The 16,355-nt window shown below is 32.6% G+C and overlaps 3 protein-coding genes across 4 annotated transcripts; 2 read left to right on the top strand and 1 right to left on the bottom strand.

The window, feature by feature from the left end:
* The first annotated feature begins 79 nt into the window (after positions 1-79).
* LOC21406231 (protein yippee-like At4g27745) lies at positions 80-669 on the top strand. Its single transcript, XM_010102399.2, has 2 exons — positions 80-202; positions 414-669. Exons 1-2 carry the CDS (start codon positions 110-112, stop codon positions 639-641), a joined length of 321 nt encoding a protein of 106 aa, XP_010100701.1. The 5' UTR covers positions 80-109; the 3' UTR covers positions 642-669.
* A 7,272-nt stretch (positions 670-7,941) lies between these two features.
* LOC21406230 (calcium-binding protein KIC) lies at positions 7,942-8,822 on the top strand. Its single transcript, XM_010102398.2, has one exon. The coding sequence runs from the start codon at positions 8,016-8,018 to the stop codon at positions 8,397-8,399; it is 384 nt and encodes a 127-aa protein (XP_010100700.1). The 5' UTR covers positions 7,942-8,015; the 3' UTR covers positions 8,400-8,822.
* A 2,750-nt stretch (positions 8,823-11,572) lies between these two features.
* LOC21406229 (serine/arginine-rich splicing factor RS31) lies at positions 11,573-14,925 on the bottom strand. 2 transcript variants are annotated; one of them, XM_024168358.1, is made up of 6 exons: positions 14,813-14,925; positions 14,387-14,507; positions 12,764-12,876; positions 12,444-12,667; positions 12,023-12,295; positions 11,573-11,880 (listed from the first exon to the last, which is right to left on the bottom strand). In XM_024168358.1, the coding sequence occupies exons 2-6, from the start codon at positions 14,490-14,492 to the stop codon at positions 11,853-11,855; spliced, it is 744 nt and encodes a 247-aa protein (XP_024024126.1). In that variant the 5' UTR covers positions 14,493-14,507; positions 14,813-14,925; the 3' UTR covers positions 11,573-11,852. The 2 variants fall into 2 exon arrangements, with proteins under 2 accessions (XP_024024126.1, XP_024024125.1); XM_024168357.1 differs by having other exon boundaries at positions 14,387-14,527; positions 14,813-14,924.
* Positions 14,926-16,355: the final 1,430 nt, after the last annotated feature.

Below are 16,355 nucleotides of genomic sequence, written 5' to 3'. Positions count from 1 at the left end.
TTTTTTTTTTATTTTTTTCCCTTTTTTTTTTTCTTTCCTTTTTTTTTTTTTTTTTTTTTTTTTTTTGTTCCTTGTTCTTTGTGGAACAGAAACTAAAGCAACTTCATCAATGGCGGATTCAGTTACGCCAAGGTTGTACAGCTGCTACAAGTGCCATAACCTCATATCTCGCCACGATGACATCGTTTCCAAAGATTTTCAGGTGAACCGGTGACTGATTTCTTCGATGAAAATTAGTTGAATATATGCACACTAATTTCGCACGCTTCGCTTTATATATTCATGTGCTTGACTGTATTCTCGATATTCTTTCCCTTGTTTTGAGGGAATAAAGTAGAATGTTTATGGAGTGTTATATTGGCATAATTAGTTTATTTTTCTGTCTTAGAAACATGAAAATGTTTTTGTGTCAGGCAATAAATGGAAGAGCCTTCTTGTTCTCTCACACCATGAACGTAGTTTTAGGGCCCCAACAAGACAGGAGGCTCATAACTGGGCTCCACACAGTTTCTGATGTACACTGCCGGGATTGTGGGGAGGTTTTGGGTTGGAAATATGAAAGAGCTTATGAGGAATCTCAGAAGTACAAAGAAGGAAAATTCATACTTGAAAAATTCAAGATTGTTAAGGACAATTGGTAGCACTCTCAAAATAAATAATGATTGTTGGACCGCCTATTTTGATTGTTGATGGAATTTTTCTTTTTTTTTTTTTTCTACATTGTTTGTTGAAGGGTTTCTCCTATTGAATTTGAAATCATTAGACTTCTCACTTCTTGTATGCAGTTTAAAAGTGGGAATTGGAAATTTCTCCATTGACCTTTTAGCAGTCAAATTAGGATCACCAAAGTAAACTACCGAGAATTGGAAGGTGAATTTTATTTTATTTTATCTTAATTTTTATAGGGTTTCTCTATTAGGATCATCAAAGTAAATTACCGGTAATTTTTTATTTTAAATCATTAAATTTATATTAAAAATTATTTATTCGGCATATTTTTTCAATCCATTTATATTAAAAAGTGTCTATTATTGTGATTTTACGTGATTTTGATTAGATTTAAGGGTCCCAAAAATTTTATCGGTGGGAAAGCAAACTAGAGAAACTATTGAAAGGCCACAAATTACGACACCAAACATTGACCACCGAATATGCACCCTGTTGTGCATCTATTTTCTCTGTGATTAGTATTATTAGCTGTAATTCGTGATTTTAGGTTAATTTCTTGTATCTTTATTTGCCTATTTAAGCCGGTTGTAATTCTCGTTCAATGTAAGATAGTAAAAATGTAGTTCTTGAAGTTTTTCCGTTTCCCTGTATTTCTCCCTCTCGTTTTTTCTCTGTTCTTTCTTTCCTTCTTTATTTTCAAGATTTTGTCGTTCATTTTGCAACATGGTATCAGAGCCACTTTTGGCTCCTTGGATTTTTTGTTTCCGTTTCAGTCTAATTCATTGTTTTGTTTTAGTTATTCTTACTCTATTTCTTTGATCCAAAACAGAGTACCTTTTCTTGCCCATCAAGAGTCAGTCTCCTACGTCCAGGTTTCTTTAGTTTAGTACTCTGAAGTTCTTTCTCAAAGTGTGTTCTAAGTTCAGATTTTGATTTTTTTTTTGTTCATTGTCGTCATTCAAAATGCGCAGATAAGAGGTTGAAGATGATCGAAACGACATGTCATTTTTTCAGTTCAATTTGTCGTTTTTGTTTTTTTTTTTTTTTTTCAGTGTGTTGTTTCTCTAAAAAAAGACCTACATGTCGTTTTCACCCCCAGAAAGTTGTCGTTTGTCTCAAAAAAATGATTGTTTTAATGATTTAAAAAATAAATAAATAATTGTTTTGATGAATCATTCAGTGGTGTGAAGCTCGCAAATTTGAGTCTGACTCTGGAAATTAATCTCCTGAATCAAATTGAAGCATATGCCATGAAGCTCATGTAAATTTGTGCCTGGCATATGAAGTTTTGGAAATCTTAATCTGTTAAATTAAATATCTACATGTTCGAGCGCAATTGATGATTCTGCAAGTTCGAGCAGAGTTGATATTCTTTTGATATGTGAATACATCTTGAAGAAAAATTGGATGGGTTGAAGTCTTGAAGCGCCGTCGAAGAGTGCAGACACCCGCGATTCAATTCAAGATTTGAATATTTGTTTGCAAGCTGGATGAACCAACTTGAAGGGGAGTATTGAAATGCCAGAAATTAAGGCACTAAATATTGACCACCGAATAGAGCCCGTTTAGTTCGTTGATTTAAATTTTTAATTTGAGTTGAGATATGACTTTATGTGAAAGTTTTTTACGGTAACAAAAAAAGTTAGATGTGACTGTTTCTGAGAGTTTTTTACTGTAGTAAAATTTAAATCAGTAAAATGAACAGAGCCTAAATACATGCATCCAGTTATGCCTCTATTTGCTCTGTGATTAGTATTATTAGCTGTTATCCGTGTGATTAGTATTATTAATTGTAATTCGTGATTTTAGGTTGATTTCTTGAATTTTTATTTGCCTATTTAAACCGAATATAATTCTTGTTCAGAGTAAGCGACTAAAAATATAGTCCTCGAAGTTTTTCCGTTTCTCTGTATTTCTCCCACTCGTTCTTTCTCTTCTTTCTTTCCTTCTTTATTTTCAAGATTTTGTCCCTCATTTTGCATAAGAAACTCCCTATTTTTTAATGTCTGATGGACAAAAAACTGTACCCTTTTTTTTTTCCTCATTTAGAAACAACTTTTCCTCCTTCCTGACTTAGTTAAGGCATCCGATTGGATTCTAAAAAATTGATAGGATATGGAGACTATGACCGATGACAAAGTTAAGTAAAGCTGAGGCTACCGTCTTCATTTAAATATTTTTGAAAAAAATATTACTTTTAAAATTTATAAAATTTTACATTTAAATTTTTATTGAAATAATATATATCCTTATTTAAATAAATATATTTTTTTATATATTCTTATTAAGATAATTTATTAAAAAAATTTAATGTATGTCTCTATTAAAATGAAATGCTGGTTCCCGACTGGCCATAAGCATTGCCTACAATAAATGGTCAAAGTCCAAAATTTTTCAATGTGAAGTTACGACTCATAATTCTTTTCCTGACAATTAGTCGAGGATAAAAGCACAAAATCTTACGCTTTGCTCAATTATACGACAAAAGGTTATAACAGAATAATAGCCTAAGGTTATGCTTAGTTTGATGAAATGATCATTGGAATATTATAATTTTTAAGATTCAATTATTCTTGTGTTTGGTTCCACAAAGACTCACGAATAGTTATTTTTGTGTCATTGGAATATTATAATTTCCAAGATTCAATTATTCTTGTGTTTGGTTCCACAAAGACTCACGAATAGTTATTTTTGTATCATTGGAATATTATAATTTTTAAGATTCAATTATTCTTGCGTTTGGTTCCGCAAAGACTCTCGAATAGTTATTTTTGTGGAATTGCTATTACACTAAAATGCTTGAATAGTTGTTCCTATTGTGTGAAATGATCATTACATTCTAAACTTGATATTAATAAAAAAAAAACTTTTCTTCCTAAACTTGATATTTGTCAACTTTACTGCAACTCACTCATTACATTTGATGGTAGAATTATATTGATACGTAAATTTTCTGATACAAACTTTTTCATCTTTATTATTATGAATATATTACAAAGTTAATTTTTTAAGTATTAGTTATGAAGCAAAAAACAAAAATCACTTTAGAACAAAAAAAAAAAAAACACTTTAGAACGTGTTTTAATTTAGTTTTGAAACATTATCAAATTATATGAACGGATATTTTTTGTCAAATTATTATTCCATTTCACTCTAATAATTAACCAAATATGATAATTGTGATTGCAATATTAATTTTAATGTTCAACTAAACAACGGAATTAGAATAAATCAAATTTATTCTTATTCTCACATTACAATGTTCCTATCTTTATTTTTATTTCGTTCTATCAAAATAAACGTCATCTAAGTGAAAGCTAAGTGTATGAGGAGAATAATTTCCTAAATATAGTAAATATCAAAATCTTAGGAAGTTACACAACAAACTAATTCCAAGAACTAAGATAGAAAAGGCAAATTAATATAATCTTATTATACGGCTCCCCAAAAGCAGCTCCGCACCAGCTTCCAGCTTCGTATAGGCACAAAACACAGTTGGCCCCACTTGTTACATACACTAAGGGTCTGTTTAGTTTGTTAATTCGAGTTGAAATGTAACTTTATGTGAAAGTTTTTTACTGTAATAAATAAAGTTAGATGTGATTGTTTCTGAGAGCTTTTTACTGTAGCAAAACTCGAATTTTAAACTCAAATCGGTGAAATAAACGAGACATAAGGCATCGTTCAGTTCGCGGATTCGAGTTTTTAATTCGAGTTGAGATGTGATTTTATGTGAGAGCTTTTCCTGCAGTAGAAAAAGTTAAATGTGACTTTTTGTGAGAGCTTTTAACTGTAACAAAACTGAAATTGAAAATTCGAATTGATAAAATAAACGGGCCTAAAGGAAAAAAAATTTAATGTATGCAGAGTTAAGCAGTGTGGAGCCGAATATCATTTCGAAACTAATATCATCAATCAATGAAAACAACACATTTAGAAAATGATATTGCTTCCCTTTTCTCCACCTTCTCTTTATAAAGGAAAAGAAGAAATTCGGCCATCAAGGAAAAATTACAAAGTCGTACGAATTGTTTAAGGTCCTTGTTAGTTGATTTATTTTATCATAATTAATTTATAGGAGAAACGATAAATTATATTCTTATACTCTCTGTTTTATCAAATTAGTGAATTAATACTTATGTATTTAGATAATATTAAATTAATATTTCGTATTAAAAAATAGTCCTTCAAGTAAGCTCAATGCCTCAATCATATTTGGAGATTTAAATTGTTCTTTTTACCCTTTTGTACAAAAAAAAAAAAAAACAAACAAACAAATTAATTTTTTAGATGCATAAACTTCAAAAAATAACACACACACACACACAGAACATAAATGTTGCTGTTTTTTTTTTTTTTAAGAAAATATCTTTTCTTCTTTAATGTGCTTTTAGACTGAAAGAACAGGGAATGATATTTCTTGTTCCAAAGAAAATCTAAAGTTACTCGAAGGACGTAGACGAGTGAAATTAACGGTCAAATAAAACATATCTAGATAGATAAAATTGAAAGTAATTGGATTAAGGGGCCATTGACCACCGCTGTCCGCTAGTTCTTTATATTTTTGAGTAACAAATATAATATTAGTATTGACATTCATACTGACGATGATCTAATTGGGATAAGTGTGCAATAAATTCCTCCGCATTCTTTAGGCCTCCGTGTTCATTTCACCGATTTGAGTTTAGAATTCGAGTTTTACTACAGTAAAATGTTCTAAAAAACAGTTATTTAACTTTTTGTTATAATAAAAAGCTCTCACATAAAATCGCATCTCAACTCGAATCAGCGAACTATCGTAGTAAATATATTGTTATATGGATATCAATATTTCTATCAGATCTACAAGTTGAACGATATATTTTATTTGACAGTAAATTAAAATAAAATAAAATAAAAAAAACTTGGACTTAGCAGGCATAGGCCAACTTTATTGTTGTGACTTGTGACTTTGTTTTTGCCTTTACTATTGGAAATTAGATATTGTGTTTTAGGTTCAATTAAGTCTTAAACGTTTCTTTGGAATCTTGATTAAAATAATCATGGCTTGATCTGTGCAAAAACTGTGGCGTTTGAAAGAGGCGGCAGAAATTGTTACGGATATTGTGAAAGACATGTCTCCAACCAAGAGTGCACCATAGACAAATATCTCTGTCCATTTTATTAATATCGATTCTTTTGTTCATATTCCAAATCAATGCTTGTGGTAATATTGTTCTTTCACAAATTCCCCATCAATTTGCAGAACTATTTAAACCTACAATTCTTGTCTTTAGTGAGAAATACAAGAGCCCTTAATTTGATATTCTAAGCAATAAACATAGCTTTGGTGGCCAGCTAGAAGGGATCATCAACAATCTAGATCCGTTTTTCACATAATGATATAGTTTTAAGTCCGGCGGTTGTATTGTATGATTTTCGTATGAACTTGTAACTTTTTAATGTATTATGGTAATACTGAAATAAATTACATGTAACATTGTGGTATATTACATTTTATTGAGTATTACACTTAGATAAAATAAACATTACATTAATGCACAAATGATGTTATACAGATGAATAAAAAATATTATATTTATAGGATTGGTACAACCATCAGACTGAGAACATTTCCATTACTATATTGAATTTTAATTTTCTCGAGAAAGTTTGAGATTAAAAGGAAAATGGATATGAAGCAAGGAAAAAAAGGTAAGGAAAATTGGTAGCTACCAATAGGGAAGTGCCAAGTGAACCCCAAAAACAATTTAAAAAAAGGTGGAGCTCAAAAACTACACATGCCATTACATATCCATCTTTTTCACGTAACCTTTTTCAATGAATGATTTCTTGCAATTTTGTTTTTCCTTGAGCAATTGGTTTTTATGCATGAAATACAACGGATTGATGGAAACTTATTGGCTATTATTTGTCTGATTTATCTTTATGTCTTTGAACTAAAATGTTATGCTTGTGGCCCCAAGGGAGAAGTTGAGAAAATGAAATGGCATGCATTATATTATATATGCCATAATCAGAAAACTCCAAAACATATGGATGTGTCAACATTTATTGACATGATTTTTCTAACTTTCACACAGTGCAGGCCCTCGTTTACAAAGTCCATAACATTAAAGAGACCGGCAAATATGCAATGCTATATTTATTATAAAAAATTATGTGTTAATAAACAATTAACAAATCAAAAGAGAAGTTTTTTTTTTTTTTTTTTTTTTTTTTTTAAGAATCATTCTACTAGCACTAAACAGCTACATATAGGTTATAGAATAAACGCGCAAAACATTTGCCGTCTAGAAGGGCTTCATGTGAAAAGTAAGCCATTTTATTTTTTATTTAAAGTGTGGCTTCTGTTTAGCATTAAAAAAAAAAAAAAGTAACATTCAGAAACCATATATTATTATTAGATTGGACAGGGAAATTGTGCTACTAAAATACTTATAATAAAACTCAAGCCGACCCTTATTCTTTTCTTTGCATATCACCAATAATTGTACTTCAGAATTCAGACGGCTGATTCCATGGATGCAACAAACAAGTTGGAAAGAGCTGATAAATATCAAAATTCCATTATTTAAGGATTTGAAAAATGCAAAGGAAGCTTCACAGAAGCCAACCTCGGGAAAATGTAAGCTATTCCTTCCAATCAAGATTACGTTAGCCACAATATCTTCCTATTCTCCTTCTAAAGAACCTTCCTAGAAACTCTTGAAACTAATATATAGGACTTCTTCTGGTACGTTTTCTTATTAATAATATCAGTTTTGATAGTTAGATCTAATTAAAATTATAATAAATTAAAAAAATGTATAAAATAATATAATTTCTTTACAGATTTGATAGTGAAAAAATAAAAAAATTATTAGTAATTTATTTTTTTTATCCATAAATTCTCTTTATATATATATATATATATATATATATATTTGGCAATAGAAGTCCCGGAAAGCAAATGAAAAATCAATGTCAAGCCTAGACCCTTTTCACATGTATTGTGCGCTATGAGGAATCAAATCACAACCGTCCACTTGTGAGTGTGATCTCTAATCCTATGGCATGCGTATTGAACTAGGCAAGTCTGATATGATTAAAATGTGTGGGGACTCGTTTTTTGTGAGATAACCAAAATCCAACGGAAGGCCTGGATTGAAAACACGCGGCTGGCCAGTTTGATGCCAAGATGCGACAACACCACCATAACATTATAGTCCATCCAAAAAGCATAGAAACTTTCCAAAGACTTTTATACTATCCTTATATAATCCACACAACATTTTGCAACTCTTGCCTGTTCCATTCATCTGTCACTTGGCTCCTTTTTGTGCCATCATTTTCCAAACACAAAAATGGAACATGATCAAGCAAGGAAGAAGACCACAGCAACAACAAAAACAACAACCGAGTACGAAGACTTGTTGCCGGTTATGGCGGAGAAGCTTGATGTGGAGAGCTTTGTCACTGAATTGTGCAAAGGGTTTCAGCTTCTGGCTGACCCCGAAACGGGTTTGATCACCTCCGGCAGTCTGAAGAAGAATTCCGCGCTTCTCGGAATGGAAGGAATGAGCCGAGAGGATGCCGAGGCGATGGTAAGAGAAGGCGATCTCGATGGAGACGGAGCACTGAATGAGACTGAATTCTGCATCTTGATGGTGAGGCTTAGCCCCGGGATGATGGAAGATGCCGAGGCATGGCTTGAGAAGGCACTTGATCAAGAGCCAAGGAAGTCTTAAAACACTTCTCAAACTTGGGCAATATTGTCTCGTTATAGTTGTTGGAATCAAGAAATTTTAGATGGTCTGTTTCAACTTGGTAAGTCATATTGTTAATTGTTGTTGGTAATGTAATCCAATAGTAGAAAATGGAATTAAGGGCGTGTTATAGTGTCTATTGGCGAAAATGATCGTGTCATCGTTTGATGCCAGGCAGTTTATATTATTTTTTTTCTCCATATAGAGACCGAGAAGGAAACAAGTGCCAAAATAAAAGTGTCTTGTTGATAAGAGAACAATGAACTATGAAGATGAGAACTGAGTAAATTACAAAACTTATATTTGTCAAATGAAAATATCCGAAATGGATTCGGATAAAAACTTGTACAATCACCGGATCTCAGATGCGCAATTCGGAAACTGCATTCCAAAGGTTTCTTTTCTTGAACAAGGTGGGAGCCATGGCAGTGGCGAAAACTGTTTTAGGAAAAATTTACCTTGAAAAAGTTAGTTTGTGATCTACTTTCAATGAGTGGGAAGATCTACCGTGATACTAGTAAAATGGTAGTTGAATCTTGCCTTTTTATCTTTTTCTCTCCACCCCCACAAAAACAAATCAATAATCTGATTTAGACATGATTAAGTGAAGTGGGGAAAGGAGAAAGAGGGGGACCACGGAAGAAACGCTTGGGTGGCAAATCAAAGTGATAACATTGGAAATGGCAAATGCCCAAAAAAAAAAAAAAAAAAAAAAAAAAAAAAAAAAAGTCTTTGGCCTACCTTATATGTGAGTTGCGACGAAGCTTCCTCAAGGTCACATCTTGGCAAATGACTGATGATGCAAATCACAGCAAGAACCAACTCTCTAGTAAAAGTGCCCATCAATCTCCATTATCGCGCTTAATGACAAAAACACTTGACGCCAAAATTAAAGGGCTTCTCTGGTATCGCAAAAGTAATTGTAGGCAGGTAGCACAAGGACGTGGAATTACAAAATGAAAAGATATGGTTGCAAACTTTAATGCTCTTTGGTGAGAAGGAAAGAAAATAGGGGTGAAAGGAAAATTATAATGCATAGAAAATTAGAATGATAGAAAAAGTTTTAATTTTTTTTTTTATTTGTTTGGTATGATAGGGAAGAAAGAAAATGAATTTATCTTCTATTGTTTGGTATTATAAGTGAAAATAAAGAGATGGAAAAATTATTATTGGTGTAATTACTTTTTTGTCAAAATATTTTTTATTAATATTCGTTTTTAATAAAAGTATAAATAATACAGTATTTAACATTAAATTAACTCAAAAAATTCATATAACTTGAATATATATTCCATCTATATTATACACACACATACATATATAAAGGTATAAAAACATAATTTAACTTATATAGCATTAATGCATCATTAACTTTTTTAACGTTTAAATACAACAAAAGAGTAGCTAGCTACAGTTTAAATACAACAACTTGTTGAAGGTTCAAATACAACAAAAAAGTGACTAATATACTATGCATCCACTATTGTAAAGTAAGCGAAATTTTCCACAAAAGTATTAGTTTGTATGGTCATATATATTTTCCAATAATCACCTGCAGTTAAGTATTAACAAAAATTATGTGTGATCAACTAAGTACCATATCAATATATTTACTAAAAAGGTTATAAAATGGTGTGACTACTAAATTTCTAAACCATATGATTTCAGTCTTCATTGTTGTACATCATCTTCAAGAGCAAGTCATTAACATACAATGTTGATATTAGAAAAAAAAAAAAAAAAAAAGGACGAGAAAATTGAAAAAAAAAAAGAGAGAGAGAGAGAGAGAACGAAACAAGAAGAAGCAAGACAGGGAGAGATTAATTACATACAAGATATTAGAGCAACAAAAGCGAAAAAAAAAAAATTGGACAGGCAAATTGAAAAAAAAAAAAAAAAAAAGGACGAGAAAATTGAAAAAAAAAAAGAGAGAGAGAGAGAGAGAACGAAACAAGAAGAAGCAAGACAGTGAGAGATTAATTACATACAAGATATTAGACAAACAAAAGCGAAAAAAAAAAAAATTGGACGAGCAAATTGTAAAAAAAAAAAAAAAAAGAGAGAGAGAGAGAGAGAACGAAACAAGAAGTAAGGTAGTGAGAGATTCATTTTTCTTCTTAAAATCCTCTCACTTTTAGAGAGATTAAATATGGTGGGACCCACCTATTACAATTTTCTTTCAATTTTCTTTTCCTTCCTAATTTTCTTTCTACCAAACAAGTTAATTTATCAATTTCCATCCTAAAATCCCTCTAACATTTTCTTTCCTTCCACTTTTCATTCATACCAAACATAGTGTAAAGATTCAAACGTTAAGGTTGTGAAATTTTGTGAAGAAAATTATTTACTTGTGAACTTGAACATTGATAAGAAAACCCATATACTTGCAAACCGGCGTTGATGTTGTGAATGAGACCCTGACGCCATAAAAGGATCCAAATAAAAGGCACAAGAGCGGCAAAATACTCATTTGACGCTCAGATTTGCATAAGCAAACCGGAACGCTAGAAGGTCTTATGATTTGTACTTCGACAAATAATAAAATAAAGAGAAAGAAGATAAATACTCGTGTGTGGGCATAAATTTTTTCTCCTTACTCCTAATTCATGCCTTTATTAGTTAAATAACCATAATAATAAAAAAAATATTAATTAAGAATAAGGAGTAAAAATACAAAATCATGCACTCTAACAGTGGCTTCCAGTCATTTGACCGGATAGTGCATGCTAAATTTTAGGCCCCGATCACTTCGCTGATTCGAGTTGAGATGTGACTTTATGTGAAAACTTTTTACTGTAACAAAAAAATTAAATGTGATTGTTTGTGATAACTTTTTACTGTAAAAAAACTCAAATTCTAAACTCGAATGAGCGAAGTGAACGGAACCTTAGTTTAGACCATTGTAACCTAGAGTGAGTTAAGGTATATAATTTTAGAGAGTTGGCACTCATCCATGTAACTAAGGAAGGATTTAAGCTTAATTTACAGGAGAAAAAAAGGTGGTTTGAACAAGTAGCTAGACTTCAAAAGTAGTATTGAACCTCGTTACTTGTATCTTATTATCCACTTCAATTTAGGGTTTGACTTTAGTAAAACGGCATATTACATATTGGGAACAACATATCAGGTCAAGAGTGAAGAAAAATCCACACATGAGCTAAAAACAACTAATCCCGGTAAAAAAGTCTGGTCACATCGCTGATTTTTATCAAATGATATAAATATACACCAAGTTCTATGATTAAGAGTAAACTTGAGAATCCATACTTCTTTACGTACAATCATAAAGAACCTAAGCACTATACCGAGATTCTTCATATCATTAATAAATCCGCCTAAAACTATAGCCAAGCACTTTCTACCACGGGAAAGTAAGACATGTTAGGCCTGCTTCTTCCATTAAACTGCATGCTTCTTCCATTAAACTGCACGATTTTAAGATGACCTCCGAACAGGTGAGCGGCTGCAAGGAGAGAGGTTCGAGAACGAGGCATCAATGAACGAAAATGCACAAAGGGGCTCTTAACAAACCAAGAGTCACTCGAAACAGACGACTGCTCCATTAAGGAAACAAAGATGAAAAGAGAGGAAGTAGAAGTACAAACCTGCGGTATCTGCCATATTCAGGACTGATGTTCCGACCATAACCAGGACTTTTGCGCCTATCATAAGCAGGGCCATCATATCTGTCATAAACTGGGCTGCGTGGTCGACCATAGTCGGGACTTGGACGCCTGCGGTATGCAGGGCTAGGCGACCTTCTATAAGGACTATGTCGACCATATCCACCTCTTCTAGGACTGTCATAGTAGCGATCACCTCTCTCATCGTCATCCTTTAGAGCATACTCAACAGAGACGACCCGGTCAATTATTTTGCTGCAAATCCAAAATATTCAGTTTGTTAGTCCCACAGATAAGATTATGACGTCGGTTCATAATCACAGCAAGTTACAAGAAAGCATATCCTTCTCTTCTCTTTCCAAACACAGGCAAACCCGCAAAAGGAGAACAAATTGTTAATTACCTCATGTGTGTGCACTCAAGAGCTTTTGTAGCATCCTCCTGAGTCTCAAATTGGACAAATGCAAAATTCCGTCTGATTCTAACATGCAGAACCTTCCCATACGGTTCAAAGTGTCTTTCAATATCACGGACTCTGGTATGAAGTGGATCAAAATTGATCACAAACAAAGTTTTTGTTGGCCTCTGATTTGGCCTGGACCCATCACGGTGTCGACCACGTTCACCCTGAAAAATTAAGTTCAAAACATAACGAAGTTAATTACAAAAACAAAGAAAAAAAACAACAATTGACAAAAGTTTGAACATTTGACCAAATTGTACCTTAGCCCATTCAACAGAAAGTCTGCGCCTGTCATATCCAAATGGCCTACTGTCAAGACCACGTATAGCATCTTCAGCATCCCGGTCATCATCAAAATACACAAAAGCAAAACCTGAAAGAAAAAATGAATCAGAGATAGAACAGGAAATAGGAGACACTAACATTCATCTACTTAGCAGGCAGTACACCAGCCTCAATATTTCTTTTTCCTAAAGGAAATACAACACCTGCATATACGTGAAGGGCTGATGCACATTAGGCTGTAGAGTCGTTGGATGAACTAAATCATGATGGTTGCATATAAAATATTACAATCCAAAGTTTCAGTTCTGAGAAGACATTGCTAAGCATGCTTCACCATTCAGACCATTGAGACAGCACGAGTTCAGTAATGGAAGGCATGGCAAGAGTCATGACATATTTCAATAATCTCTTATTATCACAGGGAAGGCAATGACCAGATTTCATTAGCCACTATGAACAATGGTGGTAGGCATGGCATAACAATTGACAGATTCCACTAGAACCATTCTTGTTAAATGGCAACTTTACGCGAAGAGTGAGAAAGAGACGGATGAGCGAGTGAAGAAAATGCAGGTGTTGCTATCTGTGAGTGAAGGAGAGCAGGCAACCAGGAAGGTTTTGCTTTCCAAAATATATATTTTTTTTTTGCAGAGACATTGGCGAGCCAGATAGAAGCTCAGCTCATTTTCCCGATCCTGCGTCAAAAGAAAAACTTAAACATGGAGGTTTACTCCAAAGAAATAGCAAATTTGTCGATGCCAATTCCTCTCCACCAAGGAAGAAAGGCATTGGATATACAAACTACACAAGTAGCCATATATCCAGAGACAACCGCTGCAAATATATAGTTTCTCTAATAAAAATCAAAATTGAAACTTGAAAGATTTCCTTCTGCAAGGTACGAGAAGCGACTGCAAATGAAGCGTGTCCCCCTTCAACAACTGACACAGGCTCAACATTTGTCTCTATATTTTGATAAATATAAGCAGGAAAAAAAAAAAAAAAAAAAAAAAAAAAAAAAAAAAAAAAAAAAAAAAAAAAAAAAAACAGCAGCAGCGGCAGCAGTAACGCGATGATAGAATGTCAGGACCAGATTATTTCAACCATATTAACCGAGACCAAAGGAGTTCAATCCCATATTAGTTGCAGCCGAGATCAGTTTGAGTAGCTTATTATACAAAAAGGTAACGAAGTTGATTAAGTTAAGTAGTAAACAAAACAGGTAACTGTGCAAGTACGAACAAACATGATGATGGATTGACCAAATACATAAATGTAGGCTAAAACTTTAGGGAAATGAAACAACGATAAAGATTATGTCCTTGGGTGAGACTAAAAACATTGACCTAAAGTCATTAGTCATGTCATTCAAAAACCTCATTCACCAAGCCGTAAAGCACCCGATAAATTAATGGAATTTCGAGAAAATGGGTAACAAGAATTTGCGCCTAATTTGTTTAGCATGAGCCTAAAGTGTTCACACATTGAATGTACACTAAATCCCTCTAAACAACGTTAACAACATTGAAGACATTGTTAAGAAAGATATGTTTCGAGAACAACACAATTGAAACATCATCAGCCAATCGAAATTTTACCAGATTTCATGTCAACACGTTCGACTGGCCCGTATTTGGAGAAGAGACGCTCCAACTCCGATTGGCGAGTATCGTACCCGAAGTTCCCAACGAATATCGGCCTCATTCTCGCAATCTTACGCTAATCGGCAACACAAAAACCTGGATAATTAGATAACAATCGAATCAAATAAGGAAACAAACAATAATAAAGATGAATAACCAACCAACGGTATTGATTTTCCAGTTCTTTTCTTTCGTTTTTACGTTTTTCGACATTTTTTCCTCAATCTTTTCTTGTTTCGCATATTCCACAAAACTCTGTACACTTTCTCTCAATTCATTGCGTTTCTTTCTTACTTTCTTGGGAAACAAACAAACACAGGAAACATGAGTACTTTACGATGAGAGAGATTACGGAAAAGTTAGGCAAGAGAGAGAGAGTACCTTAAATACGTCGAATCGATTCAGGAGAGGAACAAACCCTAAAGAGACGTAGAGAAAATCATCCAAAGGTCAGTCGTTAATTTATACAACCAATAATGGAGCCCTAATTGAGTTTTTAGAAGATCAGAGAGAAAAATAAAAATTTGGGCCGTTCGGCCCTATTTGGTTTTTGGTTAGGAGAAGAGAGATAGAGCGCGCATTTCTTTTTCTTTTTTTTTTCTTTTGGGAGAGGGTGAGAGTGTTTGGTTAAAGTACTTGGGAAAAAAAAGAAAATGTGATAAGCACATTTTAAAATATATGAGTGTTAGAGTTTTAAATACTCTTTAATTAAATAACTATATTAATTAAAAAGAAATTAATCAATAATAAAGAGTAAAAATTTTAAAACAACGCATTTAAACGGTGACTTCACTAATTTTCTTGAACAAAAAAAGTGTCCAAAGCAAAAACACTTTAGGGTGCATTTGGAGTACCGATGTGTGTCATGATTTGGATCATGATTCGGATCATGATTCGTAACTCGTTACAGTATTTTTTCTCACAAAAAATACACATAAACTAAAAACGATTCTGAATCATAATTTTAAATTTATAAACCAAATGTTCTTTTATTGTGCCTCCTCCGGTGGAGTCCCATCTCCGTAACTCTTCCCGTTGAGACTCAATGCCCATGCGCTTCTCTTGTCAAGACCCAGCATCGCCGCTAAGCCCAACACTATAGCAACCCTTGCACCATGCTATAGCCCGTCGTGAACTACCATCCATCACTCGATTTTTGCAAGAGGAGTTTGGTGTGCAATATTTTTTTATCTATTAGAAAGATTTGTATAATCTTCTACGCAAATGTATAATGTGAAAATGTCATATTCGATATGTTATTCTATTTTGTACTATAATGAATAACACTATTTTAAATGTTATATCTTTTCTTTTTTATAAGTATTAAAGTTTTTGAAACTTGTAAAAATAAATTTTTAATTTTAAAATAACTTAATTAAAAATGACAATGTTGTAGTATTAAAAGTGTGAAAATAACAATTACTTTGAGTTTCAATTTTAAATGTTATATCTATTTTATTCATAAATAGTTATTTTTTATACACATAACTATTTCGTTTTAAAACAAGTAAAAGCAAATTTTTGTTCTTTTGTATTTTGAGTTAAGGTGACTTGTGTTCAGGCGTATTTGAGTATGGTTTGAATTGGGACTCTAATTTGTGTTTGGATATGCACATTTTAAGTTATGGTTTGAATTGAGAATCTATTTGAGTTTGTGTTTGGGTGTGTCAAAACTTGAATTTGTATTTGGATAGTACTCTAATAAAAACTCAATGGTGATGAAAAATTTTAATAGGGTATATGGGCGAAGTTTTATTCGTCTCTTCGTTGTGAACGCATAGAAAAAAATTATCTCAATCGAAATTAAAACGAAAATGTTATGATATTTTTAAGAATAGAAAAATATTGTTCATTAACTTGAGTTTGAGTTTAGGAACTTGAGTTGAATGGGAACTTAAATTCAGGATTTTAGCATTAAACTCAA

Source organism: Morus notabilis, unplaced genomic scaffold (genome assembly GCF_000414095.1).
Source record: "Morus notabilis unplaced genomic scaffold, ASM41409v2 Scaffold404, whole genome shotgun sequence".
Lineage (NCBI taxonomy): Eukaryota > Viridiplantae > Streptophyta > Magnoliopsida > Rosales > Moraceae > Morus > Morus notabilis.
This window is presented reverse-complemented; position numbering and strand designations above follow the sequence as displayed.